The sequence below is a fragment of the Chrysochloris asiatica genome, unplaced genomic scaffold, assembly GCF_000296735.1.
Source record: "Chrysochloris asiatica unplaced genomic scaffold, ChrAsi1.0 scaffold00104, whole genome shotgun sequence".
NCBI classification, from domain to species: Eukaryota; Metazoa; Chordata; class Mammalia; order Afrosoricida; family Chrysochloridae; genus Chrysochloris; species Chrysochloris asiatica.
Genome location: NW_006408622.1, coordinates 9,384,094 through 9,400,159, shown reverse-complemented (window position 1 = coordinate 9,400,159; position 16,066 = coordinate 9,384,094). Strand labels below are relative to the sequence as shown.

The 16,066-nt window shown below is 38.6% G+C and overlaps 1 protein-coding gene across 1 annotated transcript in view; it reads right to left on the bottom strand.

The window, feature by feature from the left end:
* Positions 1–4,008: 4,008 nt before the first annotated feature.
* Positions 4,009–16,066, bottom strand: part of LOC102819527 (zinc finger protein 420-like) — a 58,146-nt gene continuing 46,088 nt past the window's right edge. Inside the window, exons 5-7 of the mRNA XM_006867400.1 lie at positions 11,983–12,106; positions 11,603–11,698; positions 4,009–5,420 (exon numbers count right to left, since the gene is read on the bottom strand). Coding sequence (XP_006867462.1) covers positions 4,009–5,420; positions 11,603–11,698; positions 11,983–12,106 — 1,632 coding nt within the window. The remainder of the gene's footprint in view (positions 5,421–11,602; positions 11,699–11,982; positions 12,107–16,066) is intronic.

Below are 16,066 nucleotides of genomic sequence, written 5' to 3'. Positions count from 1 at the left end.
TAATCAATGTAATGAAACAAGGTATATGATTTGTTGAATGTAAAACTGATGATATGCCCTGTAAACTTTCACTCAATCCACAATAAAAACCTTTATAAAAACAAAACAATAATGCAGGACAGTGACTATTTCAAAAAGTATCTTGTCAGATTATTTTAGTATTGCCAGTCTGTTAGGTGAAAAATAGCATCCCAATGTAGTTTACATTTTTCTTACATGATTTCTGTTTATTTTATCTGCATTTTACTAATTTTTAAAAAATGAAATATTTTTTGTGTACTTTAGGTGAAAGTTTACACGGCAAATTACATTCCCAATTAACAATTCTTATAGAAATTATTTCATGATATTGGTTACAATTTTTACAATGTGTCAGCATTCTTATTATTTCCATTCTTTTTATTCTGTTTCCATTACTCTAGCTTCCCTTTTCCCCAACCCTTGCTTTTCCCCATTCATCTTTGTTTTTGGGTAAATGTTGATTGTTTGCTCTCATATGGTTGATTATTTAAGGGAGAACATTACTCATATATGACATTGTTTAGTTTATAAGCCAAGCTATTATTTAGCTGAAAGGTGACTTCTCAAAAGTAGGTTCAGTACCACACTTCAAGAGTATCTTAGGGCAATAGTCTCGGGGATTCCTGTAGTCTCTGTTGTTCCAATGTTGTTGTGAAGTGCCATAGAGTTGATTCTGACCCATAGTGACCCTGCACAGGGTTTCCAAGGAGCAGTTGGTGAGCTTGAACTGTTGATCTTACAGTTCAAATGGCTTTGCAGTCTGGCTCATTAACCCACAGCACCACACCAGGACTCCAATATTGGTCCAATAGATTGGGTCTTTTGTTCTTTTTCTCCCATTCTACCAAGGACCTGCTATTGTTTTCCTGGTCAGAACAGTCTCTAATGATAGCTGGATACATCTATTGTTTGTTATAGGTTAGAAGAGGTCATGGTTTGTGTGGGCTATTAGTCCTGGGGACACGTTTCTTCATTGAGACTTTCATTTCCTTCATTATCTTTTACTCCAGATGAATAGAAACTGGTAGCTGTATCTTAAATGGCTGCTTGTAAATTTCTAACCCGGTTTGGTGAGTAGCAACCCTATGTACAACAGAACAAAACACTGCCTAGTCTTGGGCCAACCTCAAAATTGTTGCCACACTTGAGCCCGTTGATGCTGCTGTTTTGCCAGTCCATCTCGCTGGGGGTCTTCCTCTTCTTCTCTGACCCTCCATCTTACCAAACATGGCATCCTTCTCCAGCGATTGGTCCCTCCTGACAATATGTCCGAAGTATGAGAGACAAAATTTGGCCACTTTGGCCTCCAAGGAGCACTCTGGCTGTACTTCTTCCAAAACAGATCGATTGGTTCTTTTGGCAGCCCATGGCACTTTCAATATTCTCCTCCAACACCATAACATAAAAGGATCAATTCTTCTAAGTCTTCCAAGATATAAGGGGGACCAAAAAAACCAGACTGGACATTAAAGTCTAAAATTGCCAAAACAAAACACTGTAGCAAAATGTCTAAGTAAAACTTTAGCACCCTTTTTTGGCGTCTTGTGATCAAAGTTACTTGGGAAATTTCAACATGTTCCTATTGTACTTTATGATATAACTAAAGAGGAAGATTTTGTATTTGGCCTTTTCCTCCTCTGTCACTTCCCCTCAAGCCCATTCAGGTGTTTCCCCTAGTGAGGACCAGTTCAGGGCTGGCCAGAGCCATTTTGGAAGACACTCCTGTTTCAAGCTTTTCCTGTTGACTCCTCTCCTTCTTTGATTCTGCACCTAGCAATCCTTTTTGTGCAGATCCTTGTGTGTGCATAGTAGAACCTTCCCTGGTGGTGTCCACTTGCTCAGGCATCCCCTTGGTTGCCAGACTGGAGATGGGCAAACAGAGCAAGTTTAAAGAATGAAAAGGAAATGCTTGTACCTTTATCTCTGCCGATCTGTCAGAACTCTGTGATGTGAGTGCTCTCTTGACCTTATATCTGCTCCTTTCCGTTGAAAACTGGCTGTACCAGGACTCACTGGCCAACACAAATCTGAAGCCACCTCCTTCCTTGTTTCTGCTCCAAATTTATTTGTAGTAAGCCTTTGGTCCTCTTATTTATGCCTTCATTTGAAGTTCAGAGTTCCAGGAACATCCTTTGAACCTATTTTGTCTGGTATTCTGTGTTATTACTGGTGGAGGTCTGAACAGCCTTTCTGTCTAGTCTACCATTAAGCCCTGCCTCCTCTAAATTCAGTTTCTTCTTGGTTTTTACTATATTCAGAAAAAGAAAACTTACAGGATTTCAGATATACTATAAACCATAAAATATAGTGTATACTATAGAAAGCAGAATATATGTATATTTGATGTACTATAGACTATAAAAGCTGAGTATATGTATATATTTAATAAAACAAGTATATACACATATAATAAAAAAAATATTTCCCAGGTCTCATATATTTATTGTACAAAGCTGAGTATAAACACAAAACATTTGGGATACTTTTGGTTGTAACAAATATGCATGGGACTTTTAATTTCACACAAGTTCAGGGACAGGACCATTCTGAGTTGTTTCAGCAGCTTAACATTGTCAAGGACACAGGTGACTCCAATTTATCCTCTGCAGTAACCTGAGCTCATCACCTTTCTGGATGCAAAATCACCACAGTTATTGGTATCACAGAGATATGCACACTAATTACAAGACAAACGTTTCCTCCCAGTTTGATAGAAAGGAAAACTGAATGTCAAATGCAGATGTCTGCAGCTTCTGCAAAACAGACTAGGAGAACAAGATTCTGGCACTGATAATCTTAGGTGGGAAGACTTTCATGGATAAGGAGAAAATGGTAATGAGCAATAGGCAGGTAACCAACAGAGTCTGCCATAATTGTGCCTTATTTCTTTAAATCCCCTCCATTTTTATAGTTACGTATTCTTTGTCATTTATGATGCTTGAGTGTTTTCTTACAGACTTACTAATACTAGAGAATGAGTATATTAGTTTTTAATAAGATTTAAGTGGATGGAAGGATTTTCTGCATTTTTAATATTAATGTAGTCTTAGTCAAGTATTAAATAGCATATAAATAACTTGTTGACTGTATCAAGTTGATAACTCACACATATGACATATGATGACTCCTTTGATTTCTCAATGTGAAATTCCCAATGTGGCAATAACTTTGTATGACTGATGTCTCTAACACATTCAAAGCCTTCTTAAGTGTCTCCCAATTATGGATTCACTGAAGCTGACTTTTCTGAGCCACAGAAAAAGCCTTCCTACTGTCCTAACATTCATGGAGCTTTTCCACTTTCACTGGCTGAACTCTGATGTTTACTAAATTCTGAACAGGAGTCCTGGTGTGACAGTGAAGCATAAGCACTGGACTTTTAACCATAAGGTTGGCAGTTCAAGCCCAGAAGCTATTTCTGGAAAACCATATACAGGGTTGCTATGAGTCAGAACTGATTTGATGGCATTTAACAACAAATTCTGAATAACAAATCCTTCCCTATTCCAAACACAGCTTCTCATTAGCATCAAATGTTACATAAGGCCTGGTCCTTAAATCAAGGTTGTTGATGCACAGTATGGACTCTGATATTCAATATTCACAAATATAAATGATATTTATAAGTCATTCTTGTTAAGTTCTGTCAATAGGTTCTGAGTCATAGCCACCCTGTTTAGGGTTTCCAAGGAGTGGCTGGAGGCTTTGAACCACTGAGCTTGTGCTTAATTTAATTCTACAATGCTACACCAGGACTCCATATTTAGTAAGGTGTTGTAGTTAAGTACCATTGAGTAGGTTCCAACTCATAGGGTTTCCAAGGAGCAGGTGGTGGGTTTCAATTGCCAATCTTGTGGTTCACAGTCCAGTGCTGATCCTAAGTAATTAGCCTCAAATGCTTTCCCACGGTCCTTATAGTCACAGGCTCCTTTTTATTCAGTATGAATTTTCTGAAATCAATTAAGTTTTGAGCCTTCCCACATTTCTTCATTCATCCCTCGGTCCTGTATGAATTCTTTGATGTTGACTAAGGTGTGACCCACGAATAAAAGCCTTCCCACACTGCTTACATTCATATGGCTTCTCACCTGTATGAATTTTCTGGTGTCGATTAAGTTCTGAGCCACGACCAAAGGACCTCCCACATTCTTTACACTCATAGGGTTTTTCCCCACTATGACTTCTCTCATGATAAGTAAGTTCTGACCTTCGAATAAAAGCCTTCCCACATTCCTTACATTTATGGGGTCTCTCACTAGTATGAATTTTTTGATGTCGAATAAGTTCTGTGCTACAAGTAAAAGCCATCTCACAGTCCCTGCATTCATAGGGTTTCTCACCAGTGTGAGCTCTCTGATGTCTAGTCAGTTCTGAGCCGCGACGGAAGGATTTTCCACATTCCTTACACTTATAGGGTTTCTCACCAGTATGCACACTCTGATGGCGAATAAGGTGAGAGACAGAAAGAAAAGCATTGCCACATTCATTACATTTATGGGGTTTCTCACCAGTATGAATTCTTTGATGTAGCGTAAGTTGTGAAGCACAGCTATAAGCCTTCCCACATTCCTTACATTCAAAGAGTCTCTCATCAGTATGAGTTATCTGATGAAGACTAAGTTGTGTGTCATAACGAAAAGCTTTCCCACATTCCTTACACTTATGGGGTTTCTCACCAGTATGAATTCTTTGATGTCGAGTAAGGTGGGAAGGACGACTAAAGGCTTTGCCACACTCTTTACATTCATAGTACTTCTCATCAGTATGTATTCTCTGGTGTAGTTTAAGCTGTGAGGTAGTTGCAAAGGCCTTTCCACACTCCTGACATTTATAGGGTTTCTCACCACTATGAATTCTTTGATGTTGACTAAGTTGTGAACTTGAATTAAAGGCTTTTCCACATTCTTTACATTTATGAGGCTTCTCACCAGTGTTCATTTTCTGAGGATGAGTCATTTCAGAATCAAAAGTCAAGGCACGTTTCTTATTTGCATTACTTCTTTTGTTATCATAAATGCTTTGATGCTGACTCAAGTCCGATCTCCTATTAAAGGTGCCCCCATCATCTCCACATTCAGAGTCTTTTTCCTTATTATGAATTTTTTTATGTCGAATAGGGCAGAGCTGGTCCCTGAAAGCTTTCTTACTTCCTTTGAATTCACAGGATCTCTTTCCAGTATGACTTCTCTGATGTAATCGATCGAGTAGTATTAATGCTTGTCTGCACTGTCCCTCTTGTTGTCTCTCAAATGGAAATGTACTGTCTCTGTTATCTCTGAACCTGGGATCATCAAGGTTAGAGCTTGTAGGTCTTACTGTTACTGCTTGAGGCAATGATTCAATTTCACATCTTTCCTCCTTTAGAGATAAACGTCCGGTTTCCGTTCTGGACTCCCAATCTGTAAGATAACAAGAAAAACAAAGACATTACAGAAAAATAATATGGAATAAAGACATCATCAACAATAAATAAATAAATACAATAAATAGAATCATAAAAAAGGAATGACAGCAATGAATTAATACCTATCATGAATTAATTCATGCAAACTGAATGTAAACAGATTAAATGCACCAGTCAAGAGAAAGAGAGTGGCAGAATGGATAAAAAACTGGATCCATCAATAGGCTGCCTATAAGAGAATCACCTTAGGCATACAGATAAAAATAAATGAAAAATCAAATTGTACGGGAAAAACCACAAGTTAAAAAGGCAACAAAAAAAGAGCAGGAATGGCATTTTCTGATTAAAATAGATATCAAGTAAAAAGCAAAAAGGATTGTTGTTGTTGCTGTTAGGTGCCATCGAGTCGGTACTGACTCACAGTCGCCCTATATACAATAAAACGAAACACTGCCTGGTCCAACCTCACAATCGTTGCTACACCTAAGCCCACTGCTGCTGCCACTGTGTCAACCCATCTCCTTGAGGGTCTTCCTGGTGTTCTCTGACCTTCCACTTTACCAAACATGATATCCTTCTCCAGGGACTGGACCCTCCTGATAATATGTCTAAAGTATGACAGATGAAGCCTGGCCATCCTGGCTTCCCAGGAGTCAAACCACTGATTCAAACCAGTGAGAGGACATAATCATATGAAATAACTATGCACCCAATGAAAGAGCCCCAAAATACAGAGAGTAAAATAAACAAAATTGAAAAGAGAAACTTACAACGCTGCAATAGTATTCAAATACTTTAACACAGCACTTTTGATGATGCTCAGAACAACTAGAAAGAAACTCAACAAAGATACAGAAGATCTCAACAACGCCATCCGCCACCCTGACCTCCTAAACATATACAGAACACTCCACCAAACAAAACGGCAACGCACACTCGTTTCCAGTGCACATGGAGCACTCTCCAGAATAGACCAGTTATTAGGCCACAAATAAAGCTCAATACATTTAAAGGCATTGAAAAGCTATAAAACATTTTGGATCACGATGTTGTAAAATTAAAAACCAGTAAGAGGAAGATCAGGGAAAATAAAAAACATGGCAACTAAGTTAACAGTTTCTGGATAAAAAAAGAAATGAAAAGAGAAATAAATTTTTAGAAGCTAATGAGAATGAAAACACAGCATACCAAAATCTTTGGGACACAGCAAAAACACTGCTCAGAAGGCAAGTTACAGCAATAAAGAAACACTTCAAAAAAGAAGGATGAAGCCAAATCAATACCTTACCCAAACAACTCCAACAATTAGAAAAAAAACAGCACAAAAAGCCTACAGTCTCCAGAAGAAAGGAAATACTATGGACTGGATTAGAACAGAAATCAATGAAACAAAAACAATAGAATAAACAAGTCCAGAAATTGGTTTTAAGAAAAGAGTCACAAAACTAGATAAATCACCTGCAGGCTTAACAAAGCAACGGGGATGCAAATAACATGAATAAGAAATGAAATGGGCAATTTCACAACATAAACAGTACAACATAAAAGAATAACAGAATACTATGAGGAACTGTACTTCAACAAATTGGAAAACCCAAAAGAAATAAACAATTTTCTACAAATACACAACCTCCCTAAACTAACACACAGACTGGGAAAGAAAATTTGAACAGACCCATAACACAAGAAAAAATTAAAAAACAACAACAACAAAACAACCTCCCAACAAAATATCCTGGCTTAGATGGGGCTTCACTGGAGAATACTACATCATTCAAAGAACAGCTGAAACCAATTTTACTCAAACTATTCCAGAACACAGAAAAGGAAGGAATAATTTTGAATTCATAACCATAATCCTTATAGCAAAGCCAGGCAAAGATACCACTAAAAAAGAAACTTATAAACTAATATCTTCATAAGCACAGACACAAAAATCCTCAACTCAGTCTTAGCCCATATAATCCAACACTAAAAAAATTATACATCACAAGCAAGAGGGATTCATTCCAGGTATGGAAGGATGATTCAACATTGGCAAACAATTAACATAATCCACTAATTAAATTTTACAAAGGAAAAAACACATATATCAGTCAAAGCAGAAAAAAATTTGATAAGATCCAACACCCATTCTGGATAAAAATTCTCATCCAAATAGGAACAGAAGGGACATTTCTCAACATAATTAAGGGCATACATGCAAAACTAACAGCCACCATTATTCTCCACTGAGAAAAACTAAAAACACTCCCCCTGTGAACAGGAACCGGACAAGGATGCCCTCTATCCCCACTCATATTAAACATCATTCTGGAAATCGTAGCCAGGACAGTAATTCAAGAGAGGGGAAGACAAGGCATCCACAATGGTAAGGGAGAAGTAACACTCTCCCTAATTGTAGATAAGGAGCTCAGTGGCTCTGATGATTAACACTGGATTGTGAACCACAAGGTTGGTGGTTCGAACCCCCCAGCCACTCCACAGGAAAAAGATGAAGCTATCTTTTCCCACAAAGATTTTTAAAGCCTTGGAAACCCTATACAGGTTCTAACTCATAGTAACCCTGTGTAGGGTTTCTGAAGAGTGGCTGGTGGTTTTAAATCACCGCCTTGTGGTTCAAATCTGTGGTCTAGTGATTCTCTTACAGAATCATACCAGGACTCCAATACCATTTACAATAGCTACCAAAAAGATAAAATACTTATGAATAAATCTAACTAGAGATAGCCAAAGATTTATACAAAGAAAACTACAGAACACTACAAGAAATTAAAAGAGACCTAGGTATATGAAAACATATTATGCTCATGGACAGGAAGACTTATATTATGAAAATGTCAACACTGGGCACTAGGTGGCGACGAGATGGCTAAACGCACCAAGAAGGTCGGAATCGTGGGTAAACACGGGACCCGTTATGGTGCCTCCCTCAGGAAAATGGTGAAGAAAATTTAAATCAGCCAGCATGCCAAGTACACTTGCTCCTTCTGCGGCAAAACCAAGATGAAGAGACGAGCTGTGGGAATCTGGCACTGTGGTTCCTGTATGAAAATGGTGGCTGGGGGTGCCTGGACCTACAACACCACCTCCGCAGTTACAGTAAAGTCCGCCATCAGATGACTGAAGGAACTGAAAGACCAGTAGAAGCTCCACCACCTAAACCTGTCTAGCCTGTAATAAATGGGTTAATTTATATAACAACAAAAAAAGAAAATGCTATCCAAAGCGATCTATGGATATAACGTAATCCTGATCCAGATTCCATCAACAGTCTTTAAGAAGATGGGAGAGCCAGTCACTTACTTCATATAAAAAGGAAAGAGACTCCTGAGAAGAAAAGCATTGCTGAAGAAAAAGTAGGCAGTCTCAAAATTTCAGATTTAAAAATCAACTGTACAGTTATGGTAGTGAAGATACCTAGTACAGGTGTAATGACAAACACAAAGACCAACACAACAGAATTGAAAACCCAGAAGCAAATCCATCCCACCTATGGACAGCTGAGCTTTGACAGAGATAAAAATCCATTAAATGGGGGAGACTGTCTAACAAATAGTTCTGGCAAAACTTGATCCATTTTCAGAAAAATGAAACAAGATCCATGCCTCACAAGATATAAAAAGACTAACTCAATATGGGTCCAAGACCTAGATACAAAACCTAAAGCTATCAAGATCATCAAATCAAAAATAGGGGCAAATTTAGGGGTTCTAATTTATGGCATAAAGAGACCATCAAACATAACCAAAAATGCACAAGCAGCAGACAATAAACTACATGATTGGGGCCTTTTAAAATGGAAATACTTATGCACATTAATAGACTTCTCCATAAAGAGTTATAAAAAGAGCCTGAAGATTGGGAAAACATATTAGCAGTAACATCTGACAAGGGATTAATCTCCAAACTTTATAGAAAACTTTAACATCTCAACAACAAAAAGACAACTGAATTAGAAAATAGGCAAAGGACGTGAACAGACACTTCACCAAAGAAGATATTCAGGTGCCCAACAAACGCATGAAGAAATGTTCACAATCACTAGCCATGGGAGAGACGCAAATCAAAAAAACAATGATATATCATTTCACCCCAACAATAATAGTAAAGGTCATTAAGTAAGGGTGTGGAGAGATTAGAACTCTCATACATTGCTGGTGGGACTGTAAAATGGTAGAGCCACTGTGGAAAATGATAGCATGCTTCCTTAAAAAATTGGAAATAGAAGTACCATATAATCCAGCAATCCCACTACTAGGTATATATCCCAAAGAAATAACAGTCAGGACACAAGCAGATATATGCACACCCATGCCATTGTAACATTACTCACAATAGCAAAGAGAAATTACCTAATTGATCATCAATGGACAAACATACTGATGTACAATCTTCAACAAAATATTACCAAATAATCTGGCAACATACAGAAAGGATTATATACTATGACTAAGTGAGATTTATCTCAGGAATGCTAGTTTGGTTTAACACTCAAAAATCTATCAATGTAATACACACTATTAATAGAATAAAGGGCAAAATCTACATGTGGCTCTGTTGGTTAATACACTGGACTCCAAGGTTGGTTTGAACCCCGAGGTTGGTGGTTCAAGCTCACCAGCCGCTCCTCAGAAACTCTATACAGGGTTGCTATGAATCAGAACCGACTCAACGGCACTTAACAACAATATACAGGTGTTATATACAGAGTCCTGGTGTGGGTGATGTGGAATAAAGCACTTAACTACAAGGTTGTTTGAACCACAAGGTCAGCCGTTCAAACTCAGCCACCACTCCTTGGAAACCCTGTACAGAGTCGCTATGAGTCAGAACCAACTCGATGGCACTTAACAACATATACAAATGTAGAAAAAAATGCATTTAACATTTTCATCTGCTTCCAGGTAAAATTACACTCAACAGACTAGGAAAAAAAGGGAACTTGGAAGTGAATGTTCATAATTACACTACTTGTAAGTCATAAATGGAAACATCCTAAAATGTCCATCGATTGATGAACTGATAAAATATAGGATAGCTTCACAATGAAATTTAGCCATAAAAAGGAAAGTACTGATACATGCTACAACATGCATGAGCCGTGAAAACATGTCAAATGAAAGAAGTCAGGCACAAAACCCCTCCAGATTGTGTGATTTCATTAATAGGAAATATACAGAAGACAAAGTAGATTCGTGTTGCCTAGGGCTGGGTGTAGTGTAAAAGAATGGGGCTTCATTTTGGGGTTGATAAAAATGTTCTAAAATTATACTGTGGTGCTGGTCGCACAAGTCTGTGACTAAACTGCATTTTGGGCATGGTTGGCCAACAACATAGAACACACACATTGTGTAAAAATACGGTTCAGAAAACAACCTGCATTTTGTGTATGGTTGGCCAACAAACATAGAACATACACATTATTTGTATAAAAACGCAGTTCTAAAAACAACCTGAAATGAGTGAAATTTATGATGTTGTAAATTTTGGAGTCCTGGTATGGCTAAAGCACTGGACTGTAAGGTCTGTTTGAACTGTAAGGTTGACAGTTCAAATGCACTACACACGTCTTGGAAACCCTATACGGTACTGCACTTAACAACAACAAAATTGTATCTCAATAAAGCTGTTTTTTTTTTTTTTTTTAAATAAAACAAAACTGGACCCAAAGTATAGGTAAAATGGTTGTCACAAGGAAGGAGGAAGGCACATCTCTCTGAAATGAGATGGATATATGAGAGAAGGGAAGTAGAGTGTTTGTCATCATCGTTATGTGCGATGGAGTCGGTTCTGACCCATGTTGTTGTTATGTGCCGTGGAGTCGGTTCTGACTCATAGTGACCCTGTACAGGGTTTCTGAGGCTGTAAATCTTTACGGGAGCAGAAAGCCTCATCTTTCTCCCACGGAACAGCTGATAGTTTCGAACTGCTGTCCTTGCGGTTCACAGCCCGATTTGTAACCACTACGCTATTAGAGCTCCTTCAGTAGAGTGGTAAGAGTGGTAACAATTGAAATACATTTGGAAGCTCATGTTGAAAATCCATACTTTCTACTCTAAGTCTTAGGCCTATTCAGGGAACTTTTCTAGCAGTGTATCAGATGTGCTGACTTCTCACGGGTCACCTCTGTTACCACCTACAGTGACTTCTTCCGGGAGATTCACCATCACTCACCTGGACACCATTCTTCTGTCTCCTCTCTCTTCACCCTCCAGGGTTCTTTCCCCTGTTCTAGTAAGAAGATCACATCTGGCTTAGAATCAGACAGTCCTGCTCAAGGGGAGGGGGAAAAAAAAGGACAAGGTTATGCTGTGGGCATCCTAAAATTAAATCAGTCCAGGATTAGCAAAGAAGAGCAAATAGATTAAAGGTCAGAGTAAGGGGTGAAGGTCAGGAACAGAGAAGCCCATTTTCAACTCCACAAGGAACAAACTATTCCTTGGCATGGCATCATTTCAGCCACCCACTTGAAAAGTTTTCACCAGAAGGTCATAGCAAAGAACATGGAAATTCTAAAAGGTCAAGTAAATTTGGGGGAGGGTTAATAAACCTACCTAGTGAAACCAGATTGTTATAATTCTTCAACATTACATCTCGGTACAAATCCTTCTGAGTGGGTTTCAAGCATTCCCATTCCTTTTCAGAAAAGTAAATGGCCACATCTTTGAACTTCAGAACCTGAAACCATAAAGAAATATACTATTTGTGAAAGAAACATATACAACCACGTTTAAGATAGAATAAAGAAAATGGAAAGCAATGCAGAAGGGGAACATTATTAGTAAACTAGACTTTGCTGGACCCTTAAAAGAGAGGGGTTTCAGGTGTGGAAACCAGAGTTGAATGTTTTATAGTTTTTGAATGTTCCTACATGAGCTATAAAGCGCTCTGGTAGCGTAGTGGTTATGAATCGGACTGCTAATCTGAGTCAGCAGTTTGAAACTACCAGCTGTTCCGTGGGAGAAAGATGAGGCTTTCTGCTCCTGTAAAGATTTACAGCCTCAGAAACTCTGTACAGGGTCGCTATGAGTCGGAACCGACTCCACGGCACATAACAACAACAACAACAACAACGTGCAGATATAACCTCTGGCATGCTGGAAAATTACCATTGATCCACCCAGGTCTGGGAACAAAAAAAGTCCAGATAATTGGTGTTTCTCCATAAATGAAACTGTATATGCAAGTAACAGCCCACCATATGCCCAGCACACCAGAATCTCAACACTTGTGATTGTCCTTCCCATGTGTCCACCACACACATTTAAAAAAAGTCTGAATCAATCTGAAATACCTTATAAAATCTCTATCTCGGAAAATATACTTTAAATATAATTTATGTAACTTAATTATTTAAAATACCAAGCTCATAAATATGCCAGAATGATAAATGCCTATCATTTATTTTCCCATGCCATCAGAATTCTTTAATGAACATCATTTTTAGTGGCTGTATGACATCTCCTTTTATGTATTCAATATTCTTATTTGGGGCAGTGAGGTTGGACAAGTTCTCTAATACTCCTCTGCAATTTTGAAAGTCATTGTTTCCCAACATTTATTATTTCTTCACAACGACAATCACTAAATTATACCTGTTACCATAAACTTATTTATACCCTTTGTTCCTAACCTACCAGAACTAATGGAGAAAGATCCAGACTAACATCAATGTGACTCAAGCACACACTATACATGTTCAAAATAGATCTACTTAACATAGACTCCCGTAATTCCAAAAGCTTAATCTATTGTATCCCATCTATCTCCAGCCTGAAAAATCTTAAGAGAATGGCAGACACCGAGACTACAACAAATCAACATGAATTCCCTTCTTGTTTAATTGGAAAATCCAAGTTTGCAACATGTGGTCCCACTTTACTACTATAGTAGAGAGCTATCATTTCCAGCAAGGTACATTTTTCTGTTCCATTAATACTTCCGGTGGAAGGATATGTAAGTAAGAAACACTAGGTGATTTGCCGGAGGAATACCTAACACTCATTTGAGAACAGATGGATACTTGAGGAAGGGTAACAGTTTTTGATACCCATCACTCAGAAGAAGAAGAAAACAGGAGTATGTTCTCTGAGGGACTAAGGAAAGCAGAAAGTTACAAGAAAACAAAATCCACTGTTAAACTCTTGCAACTAGGAAGAATAAATTCCATGAAGGAGAAGTACCAACTCACATTGACAGTGGCTTTTAAAATTGCAAGAACAGATCACTTATGTCCTGAGTTAGTCCTAGAGGAATGTAGACAGTGAAAAGGCAAAGGAAGAAGAAAAATCAGTCTTGAGTCACCAGACTGACCTCTGAGTTCCCAAAGGACTAAGGAAAATATTTTCCTCTCTTCTTCCTATCTTTTAGCTTTCAGCACCTGAACATGTGTGTGCATACACAGAAACACACACATACTGACAGAGATCTGAGGGATAAACTGTATATGCCTGATTCAGCCTTCTCTGAATCCTTGGGGACCTAATGATAGCATACTGAATGCAGAGGAGACAAATCTCCCACTGCAGTAAGGTGATAAGAACCCAGAGGATCTGCTCTAACATGCCCTGGGAAGATCCTTGCTCCACAACCTGAAAAGACACAACCCATTATCCATGGGGGCACGCCAAGGGCCTGGTAGAATCCTTAGGCCCAGGAGCAAAGGAGACCCGGTACAGTGCTGTGAATTACTTAGTATGGCCCTTTTAGCTATGGCCTTTGTAACTTCCACCAAATGACTTCTTTACGAAAACCAAAAACAACAACCCCAGTGTCACTGAGTCTCCTGCCACTCCTAGCACCCAGCATTGAATTCCCAAGGCTGGAAATCTTAACGGGAGTTCTGGTGTGGTACCCTAGGATAATCACTAGACCACAAGGTCAATTAGAATCACAATGCTGGAGGTTCAAACCCAACAGTCACTCATTGGAAACTCTATACAGGGTCACTTAGTTGGAAATGACTCAACAGCACTGAACAACAACAAATAATCTTAACGGGAGCAGAAAGCCTCATCTTTCTCCTACGGCGTGGCTGTTGGTTTTGAACTGCCAACCTTACTGCTAGCAGTCCAGTGCTTATCCTACAGTGCAATCAGGGTTGTTTAATAATGGGGTGGCTTCCTTGTAGGCATATGGATATTATCGGATCACAGACAGCATTGTACACTTCAAGACAGATTTGTGAAATGTTCATTTTGTGCATGAATATACCATTCCTCTTCAATTTGTCATTCTCAGCATAGAAAATCCTCTGACTGTCTGATTCAAAATGGCCAGCACTTGTCCATTTCCACTCACCAAAGCCTAGAAAGGAATACACAGACTAACTGTACCAAAATGAAATGGTCGATGTTCAACCATTTCAATCAAGAACCAATGATACTGAAAGAGGTCCAGGGTGCACTGAAGGCATTGGCAAAGAACAAGTCTCCAACAATGGATGAAATAAAAATTGAAATCTTTCAAAAAACTGATACAGCACTCGAGGCACTCACTCATCTATTCCAAGAAATTTGGAAGACAACTACCTGGCAAACTGACTGGAAGAGATCCATATTTGTGCCCATTCCAAAGAGAGGTAACCCAATGGAATGCAGAAATCATTGGACAATATGATATCTCAAGTGAGTAAAGTTGTACTAAAGAATACAAAAATGGCTGCAACCATACACTGACAAAGAACTTTCAGAGGTTCAAGCCAGATTTAGAAAAGGATGTGGAACAAGGGATATCATTGCTGATGTCTAATGGATCTTGGCTGAAAGCAGAGAATGCCAGAAAGTTGTTTACATGTGTTTTATTGACTAGACTTTCAATTAAAGGCATTCAATTGTGTGGATCATGACAAGCTATGGACAATATTCCAGAAGTCAGAGTATTACGGAACACTTAGTGTGATCATGAGGACTCTGTACATGGAAAAAGGGACAGTTATTCGAACAGAACAAGGGAACAGCAAATGGTTTAAAATTAGGAAAGGTTTGTGTCAGGGTTGTGTTCTTTCACCATACTTACTCAATCTGTATGCTGAGCAAATAATTTGAGAAGCTGGATTATATATGAAGAAAAACATTCGAGAAGCTGGATTATATGAAGAAAAACATGGCATCAGGATTGGAAGACGACTCTTTAGCAACCTGAGATATGCAGATGATACAACCTTGCTTGCCGAGAGTGGCGAGGACTTAAAATATTTACTGATGAAGATCAAAGACTACAGCCTTTGGTATGGGTTGCATCTCAATATAAAGAAAACAAAAATCTTCACCACTGGACCAATAAGCAACATCCTTATAAATGGAGGAAAGATTGATGTTGTCAATCTTGATCAGATCAATTATCAACATTCATGGAAGCAGTAGTCACGAAATCAAGTGACATAATCTTTTGCACAAGACCTCTTTAAAGAGTTGAAGAGCAAAGATGTCAGTTTGAGGACTAAGGTGCGCCTGACCCAAACCATGGTATTTTCAATAACCTCATATGCATGTGAAAGTTGGACAGTGAATAGGGAAGACTGTAGAAGAATTGATGCATCTGAGTTATGGTGTTGGAGGAGAATATTGAAAGTGCCATGGACTGCCAAAAGAACAAACAGATCTGTGTTGGAAGAAGTGCAGCCAGAGTGCTCCTTGG